Source organism: Salvelinus fontinalis, chromosome 12 (genome assembly GCF_029448725.1).
Source record: "Salvelinus fontinalis isolate EN_2023a chromosome 12, ASM2944872v1, whole genome shotgun sequence".
Lineage (NCBI taxonomy): Eukaryota > Metazoa > Chordata > Actinopteri > Salmoniformes > Salmonidae > Salvelinus > Salvelinus fontinalis.
In genome coordinates, this window is record NC_074676.1 from 29,360,147 (window position 1) to 29,384,392 (window position 24,246).

The following is a 24,246-nucleotide window of genomic DNA, read 5'->3' on the forward strand; positions in this document are numbered from 1 at the left end:
ACTGAAACAGGACCCAAGTGGTATATATAAAGATCCAGTCCATTTAAAAAATTGGAGACCTCTTACACTTCAGTGTTGTGATGCAAAAATCCTAGCAAAATGCTTGGCGCATAGAATAAAAAAAGTTTTGTCAGATATCCTAATCAGACAGGTTTTATACATGGACGATACATTGGAGATAATATAAGGCAAGTACTGGAAACAATAGAACACTATGAAATATCGGGGACACCAGGCCTGGTTTTCATAGCTGATTTTGAAAAGGCTTTTGATAAAGTACGACTGGAGTTTATATATAAATGTAAATATTTCAATTTTTGGGAATCTCTTATAAAATTGGTTAAAATTATGTATTGTAACCCTAGGTGTAAAATAGTAAATAATGGCTACATCTCAGAAAGTTTTAAACTATCTAGAGGAGTAAAACAAGGTTGTCCACTATCGGCATATCTATTTATTATTGCCATCGAAATGTTAGCTGTTAAAATTAGATCAAACAATTAATATTAAGGGATTAGAAATCCAGGGCCTAAAAACTAAGGTGTCAATGTACGCTGATGATTCATGTTTTCTTTTAAAACCACAACTAGAGTCTCTCCACGGCCTCTTAGAGGATCTAGATACATTTGCTATCCTCTCTGGATTAAAACCAAATTATGATAAATGTACCATATTACGTATTGGATCACTAAAAATACACATTTTACATTGCCATGTAGTTTACCAATTAAATGGTCTGACGGAGATGTGGACATACTCGGTATACAAATCCCAAAAGAAAGAAATGATCTCACTCCAATACATTTTTATAGAAAGTTAGCAAAAATAGATAAGATCTTGCTACCATGGAAAGGAAAATACCTGTCTATTTGTGGGAAAATCACCCTGATTAACTCTTTAATCATATCACAGTTTACCTATTTGCTTATGGTTTTGCCTACACCTAGTGACCTGCTTTTTAAATTATATGAACAAAAAATATTCCATTTTATTTGGAACGGCAAGCCAGATAAAATTAAAAGGGCCTATTTATATAACAAATATGAATTCGGAGGGCAGAAATGATTAAATATTAAAGCATTAGACCTCTCACTAAAGGCATCAGTCATACAAAAGTTATACTTAAATCCAAACTGGTTCTCTAGTAAATTGGTACGAATGTCTCATCCTATGTTCAAGAAGGGCCTTTTTCCCTTTATTCAGATTACACCTGCTCACTTTCGGTTGTTTGAAAAGGAAATAATCTCCAAAATATCTTTATTTTTTAAACAAGCCTTAGAAAGTTGGTTGCAATTTCCGTTTAATCCACCTGAAAGGACGGAACAAATAGTACAACAAATATTGTGGTTAAATTCAAATATAGTAATTGATAAAAAAAACTGTATTTATCGAAGAAATGTTTAAAAAAGGTATAAGTTTTGTGAATGATATCATAAATAGGACTGGTGGAGTAATGTCACACATGCAGCTAATACAGACATTTGGAAATGTCTGCTCTACCCAAAATTACAACCAATTAATTACAGCATTACCACAAAAATGGAAGAGGGAAGTAGAAGGGGAAAAAATTAAGGAACTTGTATGTCGGCCCTATATTAAAGAACATAAATGGTTAAAGAAAAGTGTGATAAATAAAAACATATACCAATTTAATTTAAGGACCAAAAAACTGACAGCTGTGCCATATAAATTGCAAAATAGTTGGGAAGAGATTTTCGATGTACCCATTCCATGGCACATGGTTTATGAATTGATACGCAAAACAACGCCGGATTCAAAACTTCGAATTTTTCAATTTAAAATACTGTACAAAATTCTTGCAACTAATAGAATGTTATATATATGGGGGATACAATCTTCCCAGCTCTGCAGATTCTGCTGTGAGGAGGCAGAGTCATTAGACCATTTATTTTGGTATTGTCCGCATGTAGCTCGTTTTTGGTCACAGGTCCAGGAATGGCTGAAGAATTGCAACATTTGCGTAACCAGGTACTTTTTTTTAAAGACCCTTTTCTAAAACAACATTTCATGAAATTACAAAAAAAGTGTAAACTGTAGCCATTTATTTCCCTTTATAGTTCATTTGCCTAAGTATGACCTTCATCCACATACCAATTTTTTTCCCCAAATGTTGCTTTTTTGTGTCAGCAATTAGACATTGCTAGTTACTCCCAGGTACCCTACCACTGAGCCATTACATGACGTCTTCTTGGTCCAGGTAGAGGTTTTTATAGAAGATTCCATATCCATGGAAACTTACCCTCACCCTTGCTGAAGCAACTCAAAAAACATATTTAACAATATTGGAAATAGCTGGAGTGATGTCTACATCATCAACTCTATACGCAACCTATTCAAACACTTTGTACTCATGCCTGTTTTTACAACAATAGTGCTCTGTATTCTGCCTCTCATGCATAAGGAGACATAACAGGCTCTAGCTTATTCGTAAAGTCATAACAGTTACAGAGTAAAGAGTCCATCTCATTGGACAGCCTTCCCTGTACGAATAATTGTTTCCTGTGTTTATCAGACAGGCTTGTTTCCCTCAGAGCTGCTCAGCATGCTGTAATTAGAAAATAATGAGTCCCCTTACTGCTGTTCACACGGGCCTATCAGCAAGCTGTGTGTTTTGTGTGTGTGTGTGTGTGTTTTGTGTGTGTGTGTGTGTGTGTGTGTGTGTGTGTGTGTGTGTGTGTGTGTGTGTGTGTGTGTGTGTGTGTGTGTGTGTGTGTGTGTGTGTGTGTGTGTGTGTGTGTGTGTGTGTCTGTGTGTGCGTGTGCGTGTGCGTGCGTGCGTTTTGGACAGGGTATGTAAGACTGGAAGTTGGATCCAGCACTAACAGATCCTAATTGCTGTGTGGAAAAACCTCAAAACTCTGATTCTGGTTGTCAGTTCAAAGTCAGCAGAGGCATTTTGAAAATCGCTCTTATTACCAGCCCAGAGGAGAAGAGAGCAGCCATTAAACCCCCCCTTTCAATTCTAGTTATTTATAGAAGGTGATTCAGTGAACAAATGTTCCCTCTTTTCCTTTTGTTGTTCATGGGTTTTAATGACTAATGAGGCGAAGGCCCAGAGTTCTGCTCCATTCTGTTTGCCATCTCTCTGTCTGTCTCTGCTACAGGAGAGGTTCTGACTCTAGACAGAGATGCAGCACTGGAGAATGTGACAGTAAGGATGTGACAGTGGCCACGTTTGAGGAGATCACTTTTGTCAAGTTGGGCACCATCATTGTTCACCGCCTTTCAAAGTGTGTTGTATTATGGGGATAAAAATGGTCCGACTTGTGCCTACATGTGATCAAAAATCATGTGATCAAAGGTCATGAAGTTTCGGCTGCAGTCGACTGCGCATTTCCACAGTTGCTCTTCACCAATTCATGCTGGAGCATCACCTGCAATGATTGTCAACCAATCATTAGGGTGTTTTTGTTTGACACACAGGAACGTGACACTCATGTTCATGAGTGTGTGAAATGGGGATTGGAGACATGTTTATTTCAACATTTTAAAGAACAACTTTTATAAACAATGGCAACGCAGGCATGTTGCACCGAGCCTTGCTGTTGGAAAACCACCTCGACTTTAGTCTACAGTCTATTGCTTTCTCCTTACCACTCAAACGAGCCCAGTGACTCTTACATTTTGCCACTTAACAGATCCTCTTGATTTACAGTAGTGAGTGCATAAATGTGACTACTTTTTCCCCTTGGGAATCAAACCCACAATCCTGACATTACAAGCGCCATGCTCTACCAACTGAGACACAAGAGACTGTAGTGTAAACAGACTAGAATGAGACTGTTAAAGAGTATTTTCCTCCAGGGAAGGAAGACTGACCAGGACATAATGTGCAAAGTTAAGGATATACAGTAGCTAACATTCTTATACCCTAAAAATAGTGAAAATACAGCCCAGACCCCTCATTGAACCTTCTGTTTCCTGACTTCACATTCAGATGTACACAGCATGTGAGTTTGACAAGTAATAGCTTGTTATTATTAAGCATTCTTCAGAGGCTCCTGTGAGCTTTTTTGTCCCTAATTGCACCCTGTCACCCCAGAGAAATAGGAGAGAAATAGAGAAAGACCAAGGAGAATTTTACTGCAATTTGCTGTTATGTTAACTGTAATAACAAGATAAATTAGCTATTGTGTTCACTTCACAAGGTTTTAGAAATGGAAGAGATAAATACCTTGGTGTGTGCATGTGTGCACTCGCAAATCACCTGCTAGGCACTGTAGATGTCTGTCCCTGTCCCTGCCTTAGGTAATGATTTTGGCTGTGTGTGAGTGTGTGCAAAACGGCTGTGCTTCAGCGTGGTAGCTGTGTCTGTCTCTGTCTCTTAGATAATGATTCACTAATGAGCGTGCCTGTAACTACATTAAAGGAGCAGACTTCCCAGCGTCCACAGCATGGGAGCGGGGGCTTCTATCAAACATAGGCCAGCTCTGGTGGCCCTTCTGATGGGAAGCAGGCAGGAGCAAGGGGCCGCAACAGCCAGTATATCTGTGGGACTGTGTTTGTGTGGGAGGAAACTACTGACAAGACTACAGAGATGACTAGAGAGCAGTTAGTACAGACAATAGCCAAGCCGTATGTGTGTGTTGCTGTGTTTGTGAACTTGTCAACGTACATCTGTCTGTGTGTATTTGAGTAAAATCATGCATATTTGTGTACAGTGTTGGGTTTATTACTTTCTAATGTAATCCACTACAGTTACAGTTATTTGTCCAAATTTTTTATCAATAATGTAACTTTTGAATTACCCGAACTCAGTAACATAATCTGATTACTTTCAGTTACTGTTAGATTGATTTCCCCTTCAGAGGCATTAAACGAAGACAAAAATGAATATTACCAATTGAACAACATCTATTGCAAGATAAATCAATGAGAGTTTACATAGTGTGAGCTCCAAAATATTGGGACAGCGATATTTTTGTTGTTGTTGTTTTGGCTCTGTACTCCAGCACTCTGAATTTGAAATGATACAATGACTATGTAGCCGAAACATCAGATGCTAAACTGGACCTTGATAAGCTCAGGTGTGTTTCATGGCTGGATGAAAAGCCAGCACACCCAGTAGCTCTCCACATTTATGCTGACTTTTTTATGTAGGCTACATAGAGACCACACCAATTATTGGTCATGGAAATGTGGTTGTCATGGAGAAGTCATGAAATTCCATCTGTCAAAATGTGTTAACCCTTTATTTAGTGAATAACCAGAGGTCTCTATAGAATACTGTATTCTGGATTTTTCTAGCATTCTAATGGACCTACAGCTCCTGCACCTTTGTCATGCCAATTCAAGCACTGGGTAGCATCCACATTAAGTGTTTACAAACATTTAGTGTTTACAAACATATTATATTCTCTTCATATTCTATTCTTATTTACAATAAAAGTTACTCCAAAATGACACCATTCATTTCTATTGGGCACAAAAGAATGATAAACACAACCAAAACAAACAGCAAGTGCATCCAACAAGTTTGTACTGTCACAAGCTTAATGTAGTCATTGCATGCTAGGAATATGGGACCAAATACTTAACTTTTTACTACTTTAATACACATAAGTGAATTTGTCCCAATACTTTTGTATTGTACAAAAAGTGCAGTAATTTCTAAATGGTTCACCCGATATGGATGAAAATACCCTCAAATTAAAGCTGACAGTACAGAGCCAAAACAACAACAAAATATGTCACTGTCCAAATACTTTTAGAGCTCACTGTAGCTGGCCGTAAACAAATTTTGCATTTTACTTTAGGGATTATGTAGGCATCTAACACATTGCTTCCTACTTCATAGTAGAGACATAATAAAAAGATGAGGCTATATATTTACATTAAAAACCAAAGTCTGTCAGATTTCCAGTCATTCGAATGAATTAAATACTCCTTGATCTTCAAGAATAGGACTTGGAAATAAGCTCAGCAAAAAAAGAAACTTTTTTCAGGACCCTTTTTCAGGACCCTGTCTTTCAAAGATATTTCGTAAAAATCCAAATAACTTCACAGATCTTCATTTTAAAGGATTTATACACTGTTTCCCATGCTTCCCCCTGTTTCCCAACAATTAATGAACATGCGCCTGTGGATCGGTTGTTAAGACACTAACAGCTTACAGACGGTAGGCAATTAAGCTCACAGTTATGAAAACTTAGGACACTAAAGAGGCCTATCTACTGACTCTGAAAAACACCAAAAGAAAGATGCCCAGGGTCCCTGCTCATCTGCGTGAACGTGCCTTAGGCATGCTGCAAGGAGGCATGAGGACTGCAGATGTGGCCAGGGCAATAAATTGCAATGTCCGTACTGTGAGATGCCTAAGACAGTACTACAGGGAGACAGGATGGACAGCTGATCATCCTCGCAGTGGCAGACCACGTGTAACAACACCTGCACAGGATCGGTACATGTGAACATCACACCTGCGGGACAGGTACAGGATGACAACAACAACTGCCCGAGTTACACCAGGAACGCACAATCCCTCCATCAGTGATCAGACTGTCCGCAATAGGCTGAGAGAGGCTGGACTGATGGCTTGTAGGCCTGTTGTAAGGCAGGTCCTCACCAGACATCACCGGCAACGACGTCGCCTATGGGCACAAACCCACTGTCGCTGAACCAGACAGGACTGGCAAAAAAGTGCTCTTCACTGACGAGTCATGGTTTTGTCTCACCAGGGGTGATGGTCAGATTTGCGTTTATCGTCGAAGGAATGAGTGTTATACCGAGGCCTGTACTGTGGAGCGGGATCCATTTGGAGGTGCAGGGTCCGTCATGGTCTGGGGCGGTGTGTCACAGCATCGTCAGACTGAGCTTGTTGTCATTGCAGGCAATCTCAACGCTGTGCGTTACAGGGAAGACATCCTCCTCCCTCATGTGGTACCCTTCCTGCAGGCTAATCCTGATGTGACCCTCCAGCATGACAATGCCACCAGCCATACTGCTCGTTCTGTGCATGATTTCCTGCAAGACAGGAATGTCAGTGTTCTGCCATAGCCAGCAAAGAGCCCGGATCTCAATCCTATTGAGCACATCTGGGACCTGTTGGATCGGAGGTTGAGGGCTAGGGCCATTCCCCACAGAAATATCCGGGAACTTGCAGGTGCCTTGGTGGAAGAGTGTGGTAACATCTCACAGCAAGAACTGGCAAATCTGGTGCAGTCCATGAGGAGGAGTGTCACGTTCCTGACCTGTTTTCCTTTGTTTTGTATTCATTTTAGTTGGTCAGGGCGTGAGTTGGGTGGGTTTGTCTATGTTTTGTATTTCTATGTGGGGTTTTGTGTTCGGCCTGGTATGATTCTCAATTAGAGACAGGTGTGTATTGTTTGTCTCTAATTGAGAGTCATACAAAGGCAGCCAGGGTTTCACTGGTGTTTTGTGGGTGTTTGTTCCTGTGTCCTCACAGGACAGTTGAAGGTTAGTCACATTTGTTGTTTTGTAGTTTTGTAGTGTATTGTTTTGCTGTTTTCATTAAAAGATGGCTTATTTCCCTCAATCCGCATCTTGGTCCTATCCATGCTCCTCCTCGTTTGAGGAGGAGAACAACATTGACTGCCTTTACAAGGAGATGCAATGCAGTACTTAATGCAGCTGGTGGCCACACCAGATACTGACTGTTTTGATTTTGACCCCCCCTTTGTTCAGGGACACATTATTCCATTTCTGTTAGTCACATGTCTGTGGAACTTGTTCAGTTTATGTCTCAGTTGTTGAATCTTATGTTCATACAAATATTTACACGTGAGAGGACGTTTCTTTTTTTGCTGCGTTTATACATTAGTCTATTTGTTTTACCTGCACAAAACCCCAAAACAAAGGATATATTAGCCTACTCTGTTGTTTATGTTTTTGTCATGGAGGACTTATTGGGCTCATTGCTTCAAAACATGATTGAAAAAGAAATGCTTCTCTCATAGAATGGCATGTTTTGAGCACTACCGATAAGTGCTATTTGCACAGAGGTGGAAAAGTACCCAATTGTCATACTTGAGTAAAAGTATAGATACCTTAATCGTCAGCCAGTAAAATACTACTTGAGTAAAAGTCTAAAAGTATTTGTTTTTAAATATACTTAAGTATCAAAAGTAAATGTAATTGCTAAAATATACTTAAGTATTAAAAGTTAGAGTATAAATAATAAAACATTCCTTATATTAAGCAATGCAGATGGCCCCATTTTCTTTTTTTTTAAATGTAGGGATTGCCAGGGGCACACTCAAACACTCAGATATTATTTACAAAAGATGCATTTGTGTTTATTGAGTCTGCCAGGCCAGAGGCAGTAGGGATGACCACGTGTTCTCTTTATAAGTGTGTGAATTTAACAATTTCCCTGTCATGCTAAGCATTCAAAATGTAACGAGTACTTTTGGTTGTCAGGGAAAATGTATGGAGTAAAAAGTACAATATTTTCTTTAGGAATGTAATGAAATAAAAGTAAAAGTGGTCAAAAATATAAATAGTAAAATAAAGTACAGATACCCCCAAAAACTAGTACTTTAAAGTATTTTGACTTAAGTACTTTACACCACTGTATTTGTATGATGTGAAGAATTAATGCCATATGCTGCATTTGCTATACAGTAGGCCAATTGTTTACATTTTTGTTGGTGACACCATAGAATAGAAATTAGAATACTTAATTAATTTAATAGGATCTCTATGGGTGACACTTTGATATCTCGATAATTTGCAGCTGTTGAAGTCTATCAAAAGTGAGTTTAAGCATGTGTCCCAGTGGCGGCCGCTGATTGGCTGAATAGCCATGGCGCGAGGTGGTTGGAGTTATCAACAAAGTAGCATGACAGAAATATGATGTCAAGTCTTCGAAACTACCGGTAATTTCTTTGAGAAAATATAATGCATAAAGCAATCTGTACATTTGAACAACAGTATAAATACACCTGTTTCACTTTTGCATGTCAAAAGACGAATAACCACCGATACACATGCTGCCACTGTTTTGAACAGATTAGATTATACTATTTAGAACGAGCAGCCAGCTCACAGACGAACAAGTGCACCAGGGAGAATGCAACAAGCAGCATGAAGATGCAATAAGTGAAAACACATTATTTAACTGGGGATATCTAGCTAACATAATGTCACAAAGCATTATATGCTAGCTAGTTAAAGGTGCAAATTGCATAATTCGCTCCATCATTTCCTAGTTTCTAAAATTCTAGTAGTTCACCTAATTTCAGTTTATGTGACTAAACAAGCAAGTGTAGAGATCCATTGTACCATTAATCCGCTGTGAAATGTATTTTCAATAACTAAATACATTGTACTTTCAGCTGTTTGAAGTTGGTGTACAAACCAAAAGTAAAAGACCTGGAATAATAGAAATAGCGCACATAGAATAGATCTGCCACTTCTTAGACTTGCTTTCAATGAGAGTGACAGAACTCACATTTCTATGTGAATTTGGTCAGTCACCAAAAAATGTACATATTGCAGCTTTAACATTAATTCTGAAATACCTTCATATTTAAGTTGTCAGATATTAGTTTAGAAAAACTTGAGATTGGAGCTGGGAGCTAACTAGCTAGCTAGCTGCTTATCAAATTTAGATAACTAGTTAATTTGACCCAGAAAATTTACCAAACTATTTCTCAATGTTTCTTAAAATTTGTGTAGCTGGCTAATTCATTTGATCATGCTTTGTGATACACCTGGTTTTATGGTGTTTTAGTCCACACCACATTGCCTCGTCACCTACAATAGATCCTGTGGAACAACATGGGGGGAAACAATTGTCAATTTTTGTCCTACCAGATCTGCATTGAGACGGTTCTAGCTAGTGTATCCCTCTGTCCTTCGACTGTTGTTGGAAGTAGTTGTCCGGTTTATCAGGTCCCAGGCTCCCATGATTGTTATGATTATTTATTTACATGTTAATTACAATTAGCCTCTTGCTTTAGCACCATCGGTACCTGATAGAGCAGATCTAGTCTCACATGCGGTAAGCTGTCTGGCGCTAGCAGTGGCGATTTTAGCATGAAATCTTGGGGGGGGAAACCTCAGACATTTCTTTTAGATGCATGCCAGCAAAGCCACTACACAACACAACCCTAAACAATACATTCATTGCACTATAACAGTGACAAACGTTGCCCACAAACTGTTAAGGTCTACATAAAGCTGTCCTGACAGCAGAGCTTTCCTTTATCACTGCTACACCTGGTTATAAACGGAGCATCATTTGCAGCAAAAACGTTAATTCAGCCTCATTTACTGCCTCTTTAAAAACCATAGTTGACATGGCTGACTTGCTTAAATAAATATGGTTTCTACTGACTCCTTGTTAATTGGTGTAACTTGATAAAACCTCAATCTCCTTCAACAATAACTAATGCCGACATGAGTTTAGACTTTTGAACCATACACAAACTTTTTTACATTCAGTATATTCATAATGTTTATTCTTATATCATTAACACTTAGCTGTAAGTATAAGCAAGTGCAAGCAAACGAGCTGCAACAAGGTAGGCCTTCATTCAGCACTTTCAAAATGGACACAGACAGAAATTCAGAAAGGTGTTAGTTCAGATAAATTCAGCAAGATGTTGAGGCCTTCACTTTACCCTTCTTTAAGTCACCACAGAGAGAGAGAGCGAGATTGAAAGAGATGTGGTTAGCTTAGCATATGAAGTATTTTATTAGGCCTATGTGGTCTAAAAGACAAAACAACCCTCGGAATAGCATCTGGAATTCTATCCGTCAATCACTGGACTTTCACTGGGAAACATGGTTACGGACCCAACAACATTATAGTATCCCCTTGTTGTGGAGAAAAGCAATGAGCTAATTATAATACACAAAGTAAGCAAAACAAAGAAATGCATCATTCCAACATTGCCTAAAATGATTAAGTTACTGATGAGATATACCAATATAAGCAATATAACAATTGAGATGTACAAACTATAGCATAATGGAACGATGAGTGGATAAGAGGCAAGTCGTAATTTTGAATTAAGACATAAATTAGCAAGCTTTTGTTCGGCACTTTTGAAATGGACAGCGACATTATACAGAACATGGGCCATTGTTACAGTATTCTCCCTGTACAGTTATGGCCAAAGGTTTTGAGAATGACACAAATATTAATTTCCACAAAGTTTGCTGCTTCAGTGTCTTTAGATAGTATTGTCAGGTGTTACTATGGAATACTGAAGTATAATTACAAGCATTTCATAAGTGTCAAAGGCTTTTATTGACAATTACATGAAGTTGATGCAAAGAGTCAATATTTGCAGGGTCAATCCTCAAGAGGCGGGTGGACAAACAAAAACACACAAATTCTGACTAACTACAAGCATTGATTATACAAGAATGGGCTGCCATCAGTCAGGATGTGGCCCAGAAGTTAATTGACAGCATGCCAGGGCGGATTGCAGAGGTCTTGAAAAAGATGGGTCAACAACAAGTTCTCAATGGGATTAAGGTCTGGGAGTTTCCTGGCCATGGACCCAAAATATCAATGTTTTGTTCCCCAAGCCACTTAGTTATTACTTTTGCCTCATGGCAAGGTGCCTCATCATGCTGGAAAAGACATCGTTCGTCACCAAACTGTTCCTTGATGGTTGGGAGAAGTTACTCTCAGAGGATGTGTTGGTACCATTCTTTATTCATGGCTGTGTTCATGGCTGTGTATTTAGTTTTTTTATGTGTTATTCCTTACATTGGTACCCCAGGTAATCTTAGGTTTCATTACATACAGTCGGGAGGAACTACTGAATATAAGAGCAACGTCAACTCACCATCGTTACAACCAGGAATATGACTTTCCCGAAGCAGATTCAGTGTTTTGCCTTCCACCCAATACAAAAGATCTGATCCCAGCCGGCGACCCTAAGCGACGCCGTAAAAGGGGCAAACAAAGCGGTCTCCTGGTCAGGCTTCGGAGACGGGCACATCGCGCTCCACTCCCTAGCATACTACTCGCCAATGTCCAGTCTCTTGACAATAAGGTTGATGAAATCCGAGCAAGGTTAACATTCCAGAGAGACATCAGAGATTGTAACGTTCTCTGCTTCACGGAAACATGGCTCACTCAAGAGACGCTAACGGAGTCAGTGCAGCCAGCTGGTTTCTTCACGCATCGCGCAAACAGGAACAAACATCTTTCTGGTAAGAAGAGGGGCGGGGGTGTATGCCTTATGATTAACGAGACGTGGTGTGATCATAACAACATACAGGAACTCAAGTCATTCTGTTCACCTGATCTAGAATTCCTCACAATCAAATGTCGACCGCATTATCTACCAAGGGAATTCTCTTCGATTATAATCACAGCCGTATATATTCCCCCCCAAACAACACATCGATGGCCCTGAACGAACTTTATCTGACTCTTTGTAAACTGGAAACCACACACCCTGAGGCTGCATTCATCGTAGCTGGGGATTTTAACAAGGCTAATCTGAAAACAAAACTCCCTAAATTCTATCAGCATATCGATTCTGCTACCAGGGCTGGTAAAACCTTGGATCATTGTTATACTAACTTCCGCGACGCATATAAGGCCCTCCCCCGCCCTCCTTTCGGAAAAGCTGACCACGACTCCATTTTGTTGCTTCCAGGCTACAAACAGAAACTTAAACAACAAGCTCCCTCGCTCAGGTCTGTTCAACGCTGGTCCGACCAATCTGATTCCACGCTTCAAGACTGCTTCGAACACGTGGATTGGGATATGTTCCGCATTGCGTCCAACAACAATATCGACGAATACGCTGATTCGGTGAGCGAGTTCATTAGAAAGGGCATTGACTATGACGTACCCACAGCAACGATTAAAACATTCCCAAACCAGAAACCATGGATTGATGGCAGCATTCGCGTGAAACTGAAAGCGCGAACCACTGCTTTTAACCAGGGCAAGGTGACCGGAAACATGACCGAATACAAACAGTGTAGCTATTCTCTCCGCAAGGCAATCAAACAAGCTAAGTCCCAGTATAGAGACAAAGTAGAGTCGCAATTCAACAGCTCAGACACAAGAGGTATGTGGCAGGGTCTACAGTCAATCACGGATTACAAAAAGAAAACCAGCCCCGTCGCGGACCAGGATGTCTTGCTCCCAGACAGGCTAAATAACTTTTTTGCTCGCTTTGAGGACAATACAGTGCCACTGACACGGCCCGCTACCAAAACTTGCGGGCTCTCCTTCATTGCAGCCGAGGTGAGTAAAACATTTAAACGTGTTAACCCTCGCAAGGCTGCAGGCCCAGACGGCATTCCCAGCCGCGTCCTCAGAGCATGCGCAGACCAGCTGGCTGGTGTGTTTAAGGACATATTCAATCAATGCTTATCCCAGTCTGCTGTTCCCACATGCTTCAAGAGGGCTACCATTGTTCCTGTTCCCAAGAAAGCTAAGGTAACTGAGCTAAACCACTACCGCCCCGTAGCACTCACTTCCGTCATCATGAAGTGCTTTGAGAGACTAGTCAAGGACCATATCACCTCCACCCTACCTGACACCCTAGACCCACTCCAATTTGCTTACTGACCCAATAGGTCCACAGACGACGCAATCGCAACCACACTGCACACTGCCCTAACCCATCTGGACAAGAGGAATACCTATGTGAGAATGCTGTTCATCGACTACAGCTCAGCATTTGACGCCATAGTACCCTCCAAACTCGTCATCAAGCTCGAGACCCTGGGTCTCGACCCCGCCCTGTGCAACTGGGTCCTGGACTTCCTGACGGGCCGCCCCCAGGTGGTGAGGGTAGGTAACAACATCTCCACCCCGCTGATCCTCAACACTGGGGCCCCACAAGGGTGCGTTCTGAGCCCTCTCCTGTACTCCCTGTTCACCCACGACTGCGTGGCCATGCACGCCTCCAACTCAATCATCAAGTTTGCGGACGACACTACAGTGGTAGGCTTGATTACCAACAACGACGAGACGGCCTACAGGGAGGAGGTGAGGGCCCTCGGAGTGTGGTGTCAGGAAAATAACCTCACACTCAACGTCAACAAAACAAAGGAGATGATTGTGGACTTCAGGAAACAGCAGAGGGAGCACCCCCCTATCCACATTGACGGGACAGTAGTGGAGAAGGTGGAAAGTTTTAAGTTCCTCGGTGTTCACATCACGGACAAACTGAATTGGTCCACCCACATAGACAGCGTTGTGAAGAAGGCGCAGCAGCGCCTCTTCAACCTCAGGAGGCTGAAAAAATTCGGCTTGTCACCAAAAGCACTCAAACTTCTACAGATGCACAATCGAGAGCATCCTGTTGGGCTGTATCACCGCCTGGTACGGCAACTGCTCCGCCCACAACCGTAAGGCTCTCCAGAGGGTAGTGAGGTCTGCACAATGCATCACCGGTGGCAAACTACCTGCCCTCCAGGACACCTACACCACCCGATGTCACAGGAAGGCCATAAAGATTATCAAGAACAACAACCACCCAAGCCACTGCCTGTTCACCCCGCTATCATCCAGAAGGCGAGGTCAGTACAGGTGCATCAAAGCAGGAACCGAGAGACTGAAAAACAGCTTCTATCTCAAGGCCATCAGACTGTTAAACAGCCACCACTAACATTTAGTGGCCGCTGCCAACAAACTGACTCAACTCCAGCCACTTTAATAATGGGAATTGATGGAAATTATGTAAAAATGTACCACTAGCCACTTTAAACAATGCCACTTAATATAATGTTTACATACCCTACATTACTCATCTCATATGTATATACTGTACTCTATACCATCTACTGCATCTTGCCTATGCCGTTCTGTACCATCAATCATTCATATATCTTTATGTACATATTCTTTATCCCTTTACACTTGTGTGTATAAGGTAGTAGTTGTGGAATTGTTAGGTTAGATTACTTGTTGGTTATTACTGCATTGTCGGAACTAGAAGCACAAGCATTTCGCTACACTCGCATTAACATCTGCTAACCCTGTGTATGTGACAAATAACATTTGATTTGATTTGATTTGTTCTTAGGCAAAATTGTGAGTGGGCCCACTCCTTTGGCTGAGAAGCAACCCCACACATGAATGGTCTCAGGATGCTTTACTGTTGGCATGACACAGGACTGATGGTAGCGCTCACCTTACGGATGCCCCAAACAATTGGAAAGGGGATTCATCAGAGAAAATGACTTAACCCCAGTCCTCAGCAGTCCAATCCCTGTACCTTTTGCAGAATATCAGTCTGTCCCTGATCTTTTTCCTGGAGAGGTGGCTTCTTTGCAGCTCTTCTTGACACCAGGCCATCCTCCAAAAGTCTTTGCCTCACTGTGCGTGCAGATGCACTCACACCTGCCTGCTGCCATTCCTGAGCAAGCTCTGTACTGGTGGTGCCCGCAGCTGAATCAACTTTAGGAGACGGTCCTGGCGCTTGCTGGACTTTCTTGGGCGCCCTGAAGCCTTTTTCACAACAATTGAACCGCTCTCCTTGAAGTTCTTGATGATCCGATAAATGGTTGATTTAGGTGCAATCTTACTGGCAGCAATATCCTTGCCTGTGAAGCCCTTTTTGTGCAAAGCAATGTAGACGGCACGTGTTTCCTTGCAGGTAACCATGGTTGACAGAGGAAGAACAATGATTCCAAGCACCACCCTCTTTTTGAAGCTTCCAGTCTGTTATTCGAACTCAATCAGTATGACAGAGTGATCTCCAGCCTTGTCCTCGTCAACACTCACACCTGTGTTAACGAGAGAATCACTGACATGATGTCAGCTGGTCCTTTTGTGGGAGGGCTGAAATGCAGTGGAAATGTTTTTTGGGGATTCAGTTCCTTTGCATGGCAAAGAGGGACTTTGCAATTAATTGCAATTCATCTGATCACTCTTCACAACATTCTGGAGTACATGCACATTGTCATCATACAAACTGAGGCAGCAGACTTTGTGAAAATTAACATTTGTGTCATTCTCAAAACTTTTGGCCACGACTGTACACCAAGTCAGAAACGTAGGATAAATAATGTATAAGCAGACAATGAAAACTTTTACAATATTCGATGATGACATTTCTCTAAAACTGGCTATAGGCTACATGTGCACCACCAATTCAGAACAGTATAGGCTAAGTTCTGAGGGGGAGAGAGACCAAATGAGACACATGGACTACATACAGCTCCAATAAGTCAGTTTGTCAAATTTCTGCCCTGCTAGAGCTGCCCCAGTCAACTGTAGGTTCTGATATTGTGAAGTGGAAACGTCTAAGAGCAACAACGGCTCCGCCGCGAAGTGGTAAGCCACTCAAGCTCACAGAACGGGACCACTGAGTGCTGAAGCGCCTAGCGCGTAAAAATTGTCTATCCTTGATTGCAACACTCACTACCGAGTTCCAAACTGCAACGTCAGCACAATAACTGTTTGTCAGGAGCTTCATGAAATGGGTTTCCATGGCCAAGCAGCCACACTCAAGCCTAAGATCACCATGTACAATACCAAGCTTTAGCTCGAGAGGTGTAAAGCTCACCATCATTGGACTCTGGAGCAGTGGAAACGCGTTATCTGGAGGGATGAATTACGCTTCACCATCTGGCAGTCCGACAGACAAATCTGAGTTTGGCGGATGCCAGGAGAACACTACCTGCCCCAATGCATAGTGCCAACTGTAAAGTTTGGTGGTTGTGGAATAATGGTCTGGGGCTGTTTTTCATGGTTTGGGCTAGGCCCCGTAGTTCCAGTGAAGAGAAATCGTAACGCTACAGCATACAATGACATTTTAGACTATTCTGTGCTTCCAACTTTGGGGAAATAGTTTGGGGAATGCCCTTTCCTGTTTCAGCATGACAATACCCCCGTGCACAAAGCGAGGTCCATACAGAAATGGTTTGTCGAGATCGGTGTGCCTAATCGCCCAACATCAGTGCCCAACCTCACTAATGCTCTTGTGGCTGAATGGAAGCAAGTCCCCGCAGAAATGGTCCAACATCTAATGGATAGCCTTCCCAGAAGTGTAGACGCTGTTATAGCAGCAAAGAGGGGACCAACTCCATATTTAATCCCATGATTTTGGAATGAGATGTTTGACGAGCAGGTGTCCACATGCTTTTGGTCATGTAGTGTATCTCCATGGAATATTACATAATTTATGCAGCAGCATACAAGACAGAGGCCTGTTTTTAGACCAGCAAATGGCTGGCAAAGCAATCCAAGCAATGTTCGCATTGCCTATCCGCCCATGGAGCTGCCTGGCAGTAACTGAGGGACAGAGTACTAAGTAACTGAAAGGCTTGTTTTGAACAATATTTTTTTTAACAGGAAAATGTACACTTTTACTGCACTTTTATGAGCATTTAAAACATAATCCATGAATTATATAATCTATACATATTTTTATTTTATTAAATACAAAAAAAGACCAAACATTGGGACCAATCACAAGTGTGGTACCACCCCTAACGCCCTAATGGGTGGGCCACCGCTGATGGTTCCATTAGGCCTTTGGATTAAAAAAAAAATCAACATGAGCTCTACTCATGGGTCTTCTTAAATTAAACTTGTTTTTGACAGTATGTGTGGAGCACAATACCACAGAGGAGTTTACAAGGGAGGAACTCCCTCAAACTGTTATTCCATTGGCTGGGATCTGCACACAGCTGTTGCAAGAGCGCATTTTTCACTGGTTGTCTGAAATCTAATTCAAGTTTATTGGTCGCGTACACAAATTTGCAGATGTTATCGCAGGTGCAGTGAAATGCTTGTGTTTCTATCTCCAACAGTGCATTTATACCTAGCAATACAAAAAAATACAGAAATACTCTAAAAAGTTAAAAGAAAGATATTAAGAAATATCAGAACAAGCAATATCAGACTTGAGCTTAACAGTAACCCGAAAGTATCTGTAATCTGATTGCAATATTTTAGTTTGTAACGTAATGGATTACGGTTAGCAGGTTTTTTGTAATCAGGTGCATCAAATCAAATGTATTGGTCACATACACATGGTTAGCAGATGTTATTGCAAGTGTAGTGAAATGCTTGTGCTTCTATTTCCGACCATGCAGTAATATCTAAAAAATAATATAACCGAACAATTTCACAACAACTACCTTATACACACAAGTGTAATGGAATGAATACGAATATGTAAATAAAAATATATGAATGAGTGATGCCCGAACGGCATAGGCAAGATGCAGTAGATGGTATAGAATACAGTATATACATATGAGAAGAGTAATGTAGGGTATGAAAATATTATATGAAGTGGCATTGTTAAAAGTGGCTAGTGATACATTACATCAAGATGGTAAGATGCAGTAGATGGTATAGCGTACAGTATATACATATGAGATGAGTAATGTAGGGTATGAAAACATTATATAAAGTGGCTGGTGATAAATTGATTACATCAATTCTTCCATTATTAAAGTGGCTAGAGTTGAGTCAGTATGTTTGCAGCAGCCACTAAATGTTAGTGATGGCTGTTCAACAGTCTGATGGCCTTGAGATAGAAGCTGTTTTTCAGTCTCTCGGTCCCCGCTTTGATGCACCTGTACTAACCTCGCCTTCTGGATGATAGCGGGGTGAACAGGCAGTGGCTCGGGCGGTTGTTGTCCTTGATGATCTTTTTGGCCTTCCTGTGACATCGGATGGTGTAGGTGTCCTGGAGGGCAGGTAGTTTGCACCCGGTGATGCGTTGTGCAGACCTCACTACCCTCTGGAGAGCCTTACGGTTGTGGGCGGAGCAGCTGCCGTACCAGGCGGTGATACAGCCCGACAGGATGCTCTCGATTGTGCATCTGTAAAAGTTTGTGAGTGTTTTTGGTGACAAGCCGATTTTCTTCAGCCTCCTGAGGTTGAAGAGGTGCTGCTGCACTTTCTTCACCACGCTGTCTGTGTGGGTGGACCATTTCAGTTTGTCCGTGTACGCCGAGGAGCTTAAAACTTTCCACCCTCTCCACTACTGTCCCGTCAATGTAGATAGGTGGCTGCTCCCTCTACTGTTTCCTGAAGTCCACGATCATCTCTTTTGTTTTGTTGACATTGAGTGTGAGGTTATTTTCCTGACACCACACTCCGAGGGCCCTCACCTCCTCCCTTTAGGCCGTCTCGTCGTTGTTGGTAATCAAGCCTACCACTGTAGTGTCGTCTGCAAACTTGATGATTGAGTTGGAGGCGTGCATGGCCACGCAGTCGTGGGTGAACAGGGAGTACAGGAGAGGGCTCAGAATGCACCCTTGTGGGGACCTAGTGTTGAGGATCAGCGGGGTGGAGATGTTGTTACCTACCCTCACCACCTGGGGGCGGCCCGTCAGGAAGTCCAGGACCCAGTTGCACAGGGCAGGGTTGAGACCCAGGGTCTCGAGCTTAATGACATGTTTGGAGGGTACTATGGTGTTAAATGCTGAGCTGTAGTCAATGAACAGCATTCTTACATAGGTATTCCTCTTGTCCAGATGGGTTAGGGCAGTGTGCAGTGTGATGGCGATTGCGTCGTCTGTGGACCTATTGGGGCGGTAAGCAAATTGGAGTGGGTCTAGGGTGTCAGGTAGGGTGGAGGTGATATGGTCCTTGACTGGTCTCTCAAAGCACTTCATGATGACGGAAGTGAGTGCTACAGGGCGGTAGTCATTTAGCTCAGTTACCTTAGCTTTCTTGGGAACAGAAACAATGGTAGCCCTCTTGAAGCATGTGGGAACAGCAGACTGGGATAAGGATTGATTGAATATGTCTGTAAACACACCAGCCAGCTGGTCTGCGCTTGCTCTGAGGACGCGGCCGGGGATACCGTCTGGGCCAGCAGCCTCGCGAGGGTTAACATGTTTAAATGTTTTACTCACGTTGGCAGTGAAGGATACAGTGAAGGATAGCACGCAGGTTTTGGTAGCGGGCTGTGTCAGTGGCACTGTATTGTCCTCAAAGCGAGCAAAAAAGTTGTTTAGTCTGTCTGGGAGCAAGGCATCGTGGTCCGCGACGGGGCTGGTTTTTCTTTTGTAGTCTGTGATTGACTGTAGACCCTGCCACATACCTCTCTGAGCCATTGAATTGCGATGCTTAGCTTGTTTGATTGCCTTGAGGAGGGAATAGCTACACTGTTTGTATTCGGTCATGTTTCCGGTCACCTTGCCCTGATTAAAAGCAGTGGTTCATGCTTTCAGTTTTGCACGAATGCTGCCATCAATCCACAGTTTCTGGTTGGGGAATGTTTTAATAGACGCTGTGGGTACAACATCACCAATGCACTTGCTAATTAACCCGCTCACCGAATCAGCGTATTCGTCAATGTTGTTGTTCGACGTTATGCGGAACATATCCCAGTCCACGTGATCGAAGCAATCTTGGAATCCGATTGGTCGGACCAGCGTTGAACAGACCTGAGCGCGGGTGCTTCCTGTTTTAGTTTCTGTCTATAGGTTGGAAGCAACAAAATGGAGTCGTGGTCAGCTTTTCCGAAGGGAGGGCGGGGGAGGGCCTTATATGGGTCGCGGAAGTTAGAATAACAGTAATCTAGGGTTTTGCCAGCCCTGGTAGCACAATCGATACGCTGATAGAATTTGGGGAGCATGGTTTTCAGATTAGCCTTGTTAAAATCCCCAGCTACAATAAATGCAGCCTCAGGATATGTGGTTTCCAGTTTATATAGAGTCCGATGAAGATCTTTCAGGGCCGTCGATGTGTCTGCTTGGGGGGGAATATACACGACTGTGATTATGATGGAAGAGAATTCTCTTGGTAGATAATGCGGTCGGCATTTAATTGTGAGGAATTCTAAGTCAGGTGAACAAAAGGACTTGAGGTCCTGTATGTTGTTATGATCACACCACGTCTCGTTAATCATAAGGCATACACCCCCGCCCTTCTTCTTACCAAAGAGATGCTTGTTTCTGTCGGCGCGATGCGTGAAGAAACCAGGTTGCTGTACCGACTCAGATAGCGTGTCTTGAGTGAGCCATGTTTCCGTGAAACAAATAACGTTACAGTCTCTTATGTCTCTCTGGAAGGCAACTCTTGCTCGGATTTCGTCTACCTTGTTGTCAAGAGACTGGACATTGGCGAGTAGTATGCTCGGGAGCGGTGCGCGATGTGCCCGTCTACGGAGCCTGACCAGAAGACCGCTCCATCTGCCCTTTCTATTGCGTTGTTGTTTTGGGTAGCTGGCTGGGATCCGATCCATTGTCCTGGGTGGTAGGCCAAACAGAGCATCCGCTTCGGGAAAGTCGTATTCCTGGTCATAATGTTGGTGAGCTGGCGTTGCTCTTATATCCAATAGTTCTTCCCGGCTGTATGTAATAAAACCTAAGATTTTCTGGGGTAGCATTGTAAGAAATAACACATAAAAAAACAAAATACTGCATAGTTTCTTAGGAACGTGAAGCGAGGCGGCCATCTCTGTCGGCGCCTGAAGTGTTCCACATGTAATGGATACTCCCCAACCCTGTTTGTGCATGTTTAGTGCGATTCAGAGAGAATGTGTGCGTTTGCATGTGTGAGCACACATGCATGTGCTTCTGTATGAACTTAGTGTGTGTGTGCTTCTGTGTGTATTTTATGTGTGTGTGTTTGCGATGTGAAAATAAGTCAGCCCCCCTTCTCTTCTTAGCTCAGTGCCCTTGATAAGTGTGAGGATGGTGGGGAGCTGTGACACATTGGCCCGCAGGGCTTGACGTCACAGCATCACATCAACCATGCCAGCCATGCCAGAAGGCCAGGAGAGTTAATCATGGCCTCCGAATGTGTGTATTCCACACTTTATGCCTCAATGTCTGTATTCCACACTTAAAGCACTTATTACCAAGCAGTAATAGAGCTTTTTTCACCCAGAGGGACATGTTTGTGTGGTCTGTTACACTGACAAATGAATTTGCATGGCCAAAGATGGACAAAAAACAACGTATTTTATGAACATAGGTCTAGCCCTCCCATTTGGATGATTACCAGGACTGGAAGGGAGGGGATTTGATGTCAGTCAGATTGCTTTGTTTCCTTTCGAGAACAGTGTGCTGGAAGAAAGAGAGAGGCACCATTTGGGGAGGGGGGTAAAATTGTGTTTATTTTAGTCTTTGTTATGCAAGGCATGTTTGAAGTACTCTACATAGACACAAGTTCTCTGTGTGAATATGGAACGTGGGAACTGCTGAGGGTCTATGTGTCAGTGGCTTTGTTCAGAGAGTCAGCTCGAGAACCTCTCATCCTGTACAAGTGCTGCTCTCTCCAGCCCTCATGTTTTGGACCTGGCCATAAAAAACCCACAGAACTGAATGAAGCTCAACAGATCATAGCTTTACACTGACTCACACCATTGACCATCACACATAGACATGATTTTACTGCTTGTGTTCTGCGTACCAGAGTATGATTAAGAAATCTGTGGATCCCTTAAGACCAGTACAGCCTTTGACATTTGTGCGTATGGGACTGAGTCTTTCTTGGGCTCCAGTCAGTTAATTCTCCAGGTCATGTGTGAGATCGTTCAGTGTGAATATGCTGCTGTCTGCTCTCTAACCAGCCTTACAGCTGGAGGAAGATTTCATTATGATGCAACACTGAGCAAATGTAAATCTCCATTCTAAATATGACTATCAGCAAACTGCAGCAGAAAGAACAGGAGATGGGGATTGTGTGACTATATAAATCCTTCTCCCCCCACCATCCTCTTTTGCAGGAGTGGAATGGGATAGTATTGAAGCTCCTTCTTTCTCCTTCTCATCTTCACTCTCCACATGTACAACAATATCTCCGCAATGTAATGCAATCATCACTAATCTGATTGTGCTGTTCTAGGGTGTTTGGAGTTAATGTGCATAAAAAGCAATTAAAGAAATGTCTGTCTACTGAGCACTGTGTAAGTTCACAATGAGGACACAGCTTAGACATTAATTGCATTCATTTGAACTTATTCCAGTGACACCTCCGAGGTGTGGTGGTAGCCATCATACCTACACAGTAATCTACGTGTCTAAACCGAACAGTTGAATACATTGTGGCTAAACGTCATTTCTGTTTGAACAATTTGTCCAGTCTTTTCTGCTCTGTCCCAACATGATTATATTCCCTTCAAGTCTTCTTCACATCATCCCCAAAGCTTAATCCCCGTTCTCTCTCCCCTTCTGCCCCCCCCCCCCTCTCTCTCTTCTTCTCATTCTTTCTCCCCCTGCAGCAATACTTCACTCTGCTGATCATCACAGATGGAGTGATCAGTGACATGGATGAGACCCGCCACGCCATTGTTCAGGCAGCCAAACTCCCCATGTCAATCATCATTATTGGAGTGGGCAATGCAGACTTTGCTGCAATGGAGTTCCTGGATGGGGACAGCAGTGTGTTACGCTCCTACACAGGAGAGGAGGCAGTCAGAGACATCGTGCAGTTTGTTCCCTTCAGGGACTTCCGAAATGTGAGTGTCTCATATGTTTAATACACTTAGGGGGAAACAAAAGTGGTTTAAAAATGTATCTTGTTTTTATTCCCCTGTAGTCTAAAACACATTGTGGTTGACTGTTTAACGTTATGTCAACCTATTTAGTCAGCCACCAATTGTGCAAGTTCTCTCACTTAAAAAGATGAGAGAGGCCTGTAATTTTCATCATAGGTACACTTCAACTATGACAGACAAAATGAGAAAAAAATCCAGAAAATCACATTGTAGGATTTTTAATGAATTTATTTGCAAATTATGGTGGAAAATAAGTATTTGGTCACCTACAAACAAGCAAGATTTCTGGCTCTCACAGACCTGTAACTTCTTCTTTAAGAGGATCCTCTGTCCTCCACTCGTTACCTGTATTAATGGCACCTGTTTAAACTTGTTATCAGTATAAAAGACACCTGTCCACAACCTCAAACAGTCACACTCCAAACTCCACTATGGTCAAGACCAAAGAGCTGTCAAAGGACACCAGAAACAAAATTGTAGACCTGCACCAGGCTGGGAAGACTGAATCTGCAATAGGTAAGCAGCTTGGTTTGAAGAAATCAACTGTGGGAGCAATTATTAGGAAATGGAAGACATACAAGACCACTGATAATCTCCCTCGATCTGGGGCTCCACGCAAGATCTCACCCCGTGGGGTCAAAATGATCACAAGAACGGTGAGCAAAAATCCCAGAACCACACGGGGGGACCTAGTGAATGACCTGCAGAGAGCTGGGGCCAAAGTAACAAAGCCTAACATCAGTAACACACTGGGCCGCCAGAGACTCAAATCCTGCAGTGCCAGACGTGTCACCCTGCTTAAGCCAGTACATGTCCAGGCCCATCTGAAGTTTGCTCGAGAGCATTTGGATGATCCAGAA

At 42.5% G+C, this 24,246-nt stretch overlaps 1 protein-coding gene across 1 annotated transcript in view; it reads left to right on the forward strand.

The window, feature by feature from the left end:
- Nucleotides 1–24,246, forward strand: part of LOC129867118 (copine-2-like) — a 47,193-nt gene that overhangs the window by 21,398 nt on the left and 1,549 nt on the right. The window contains exon 15 of the mRNA XM_055940308.1: nt 23,111–23,347. Within this exon, the coding sequence (XP_055796283.1) occupies nt 23,111–23,347 (237 nt within the window). The remainder of the gene's footprint in view (nt 1–23,110; nt 23,348–24,246) is intronic.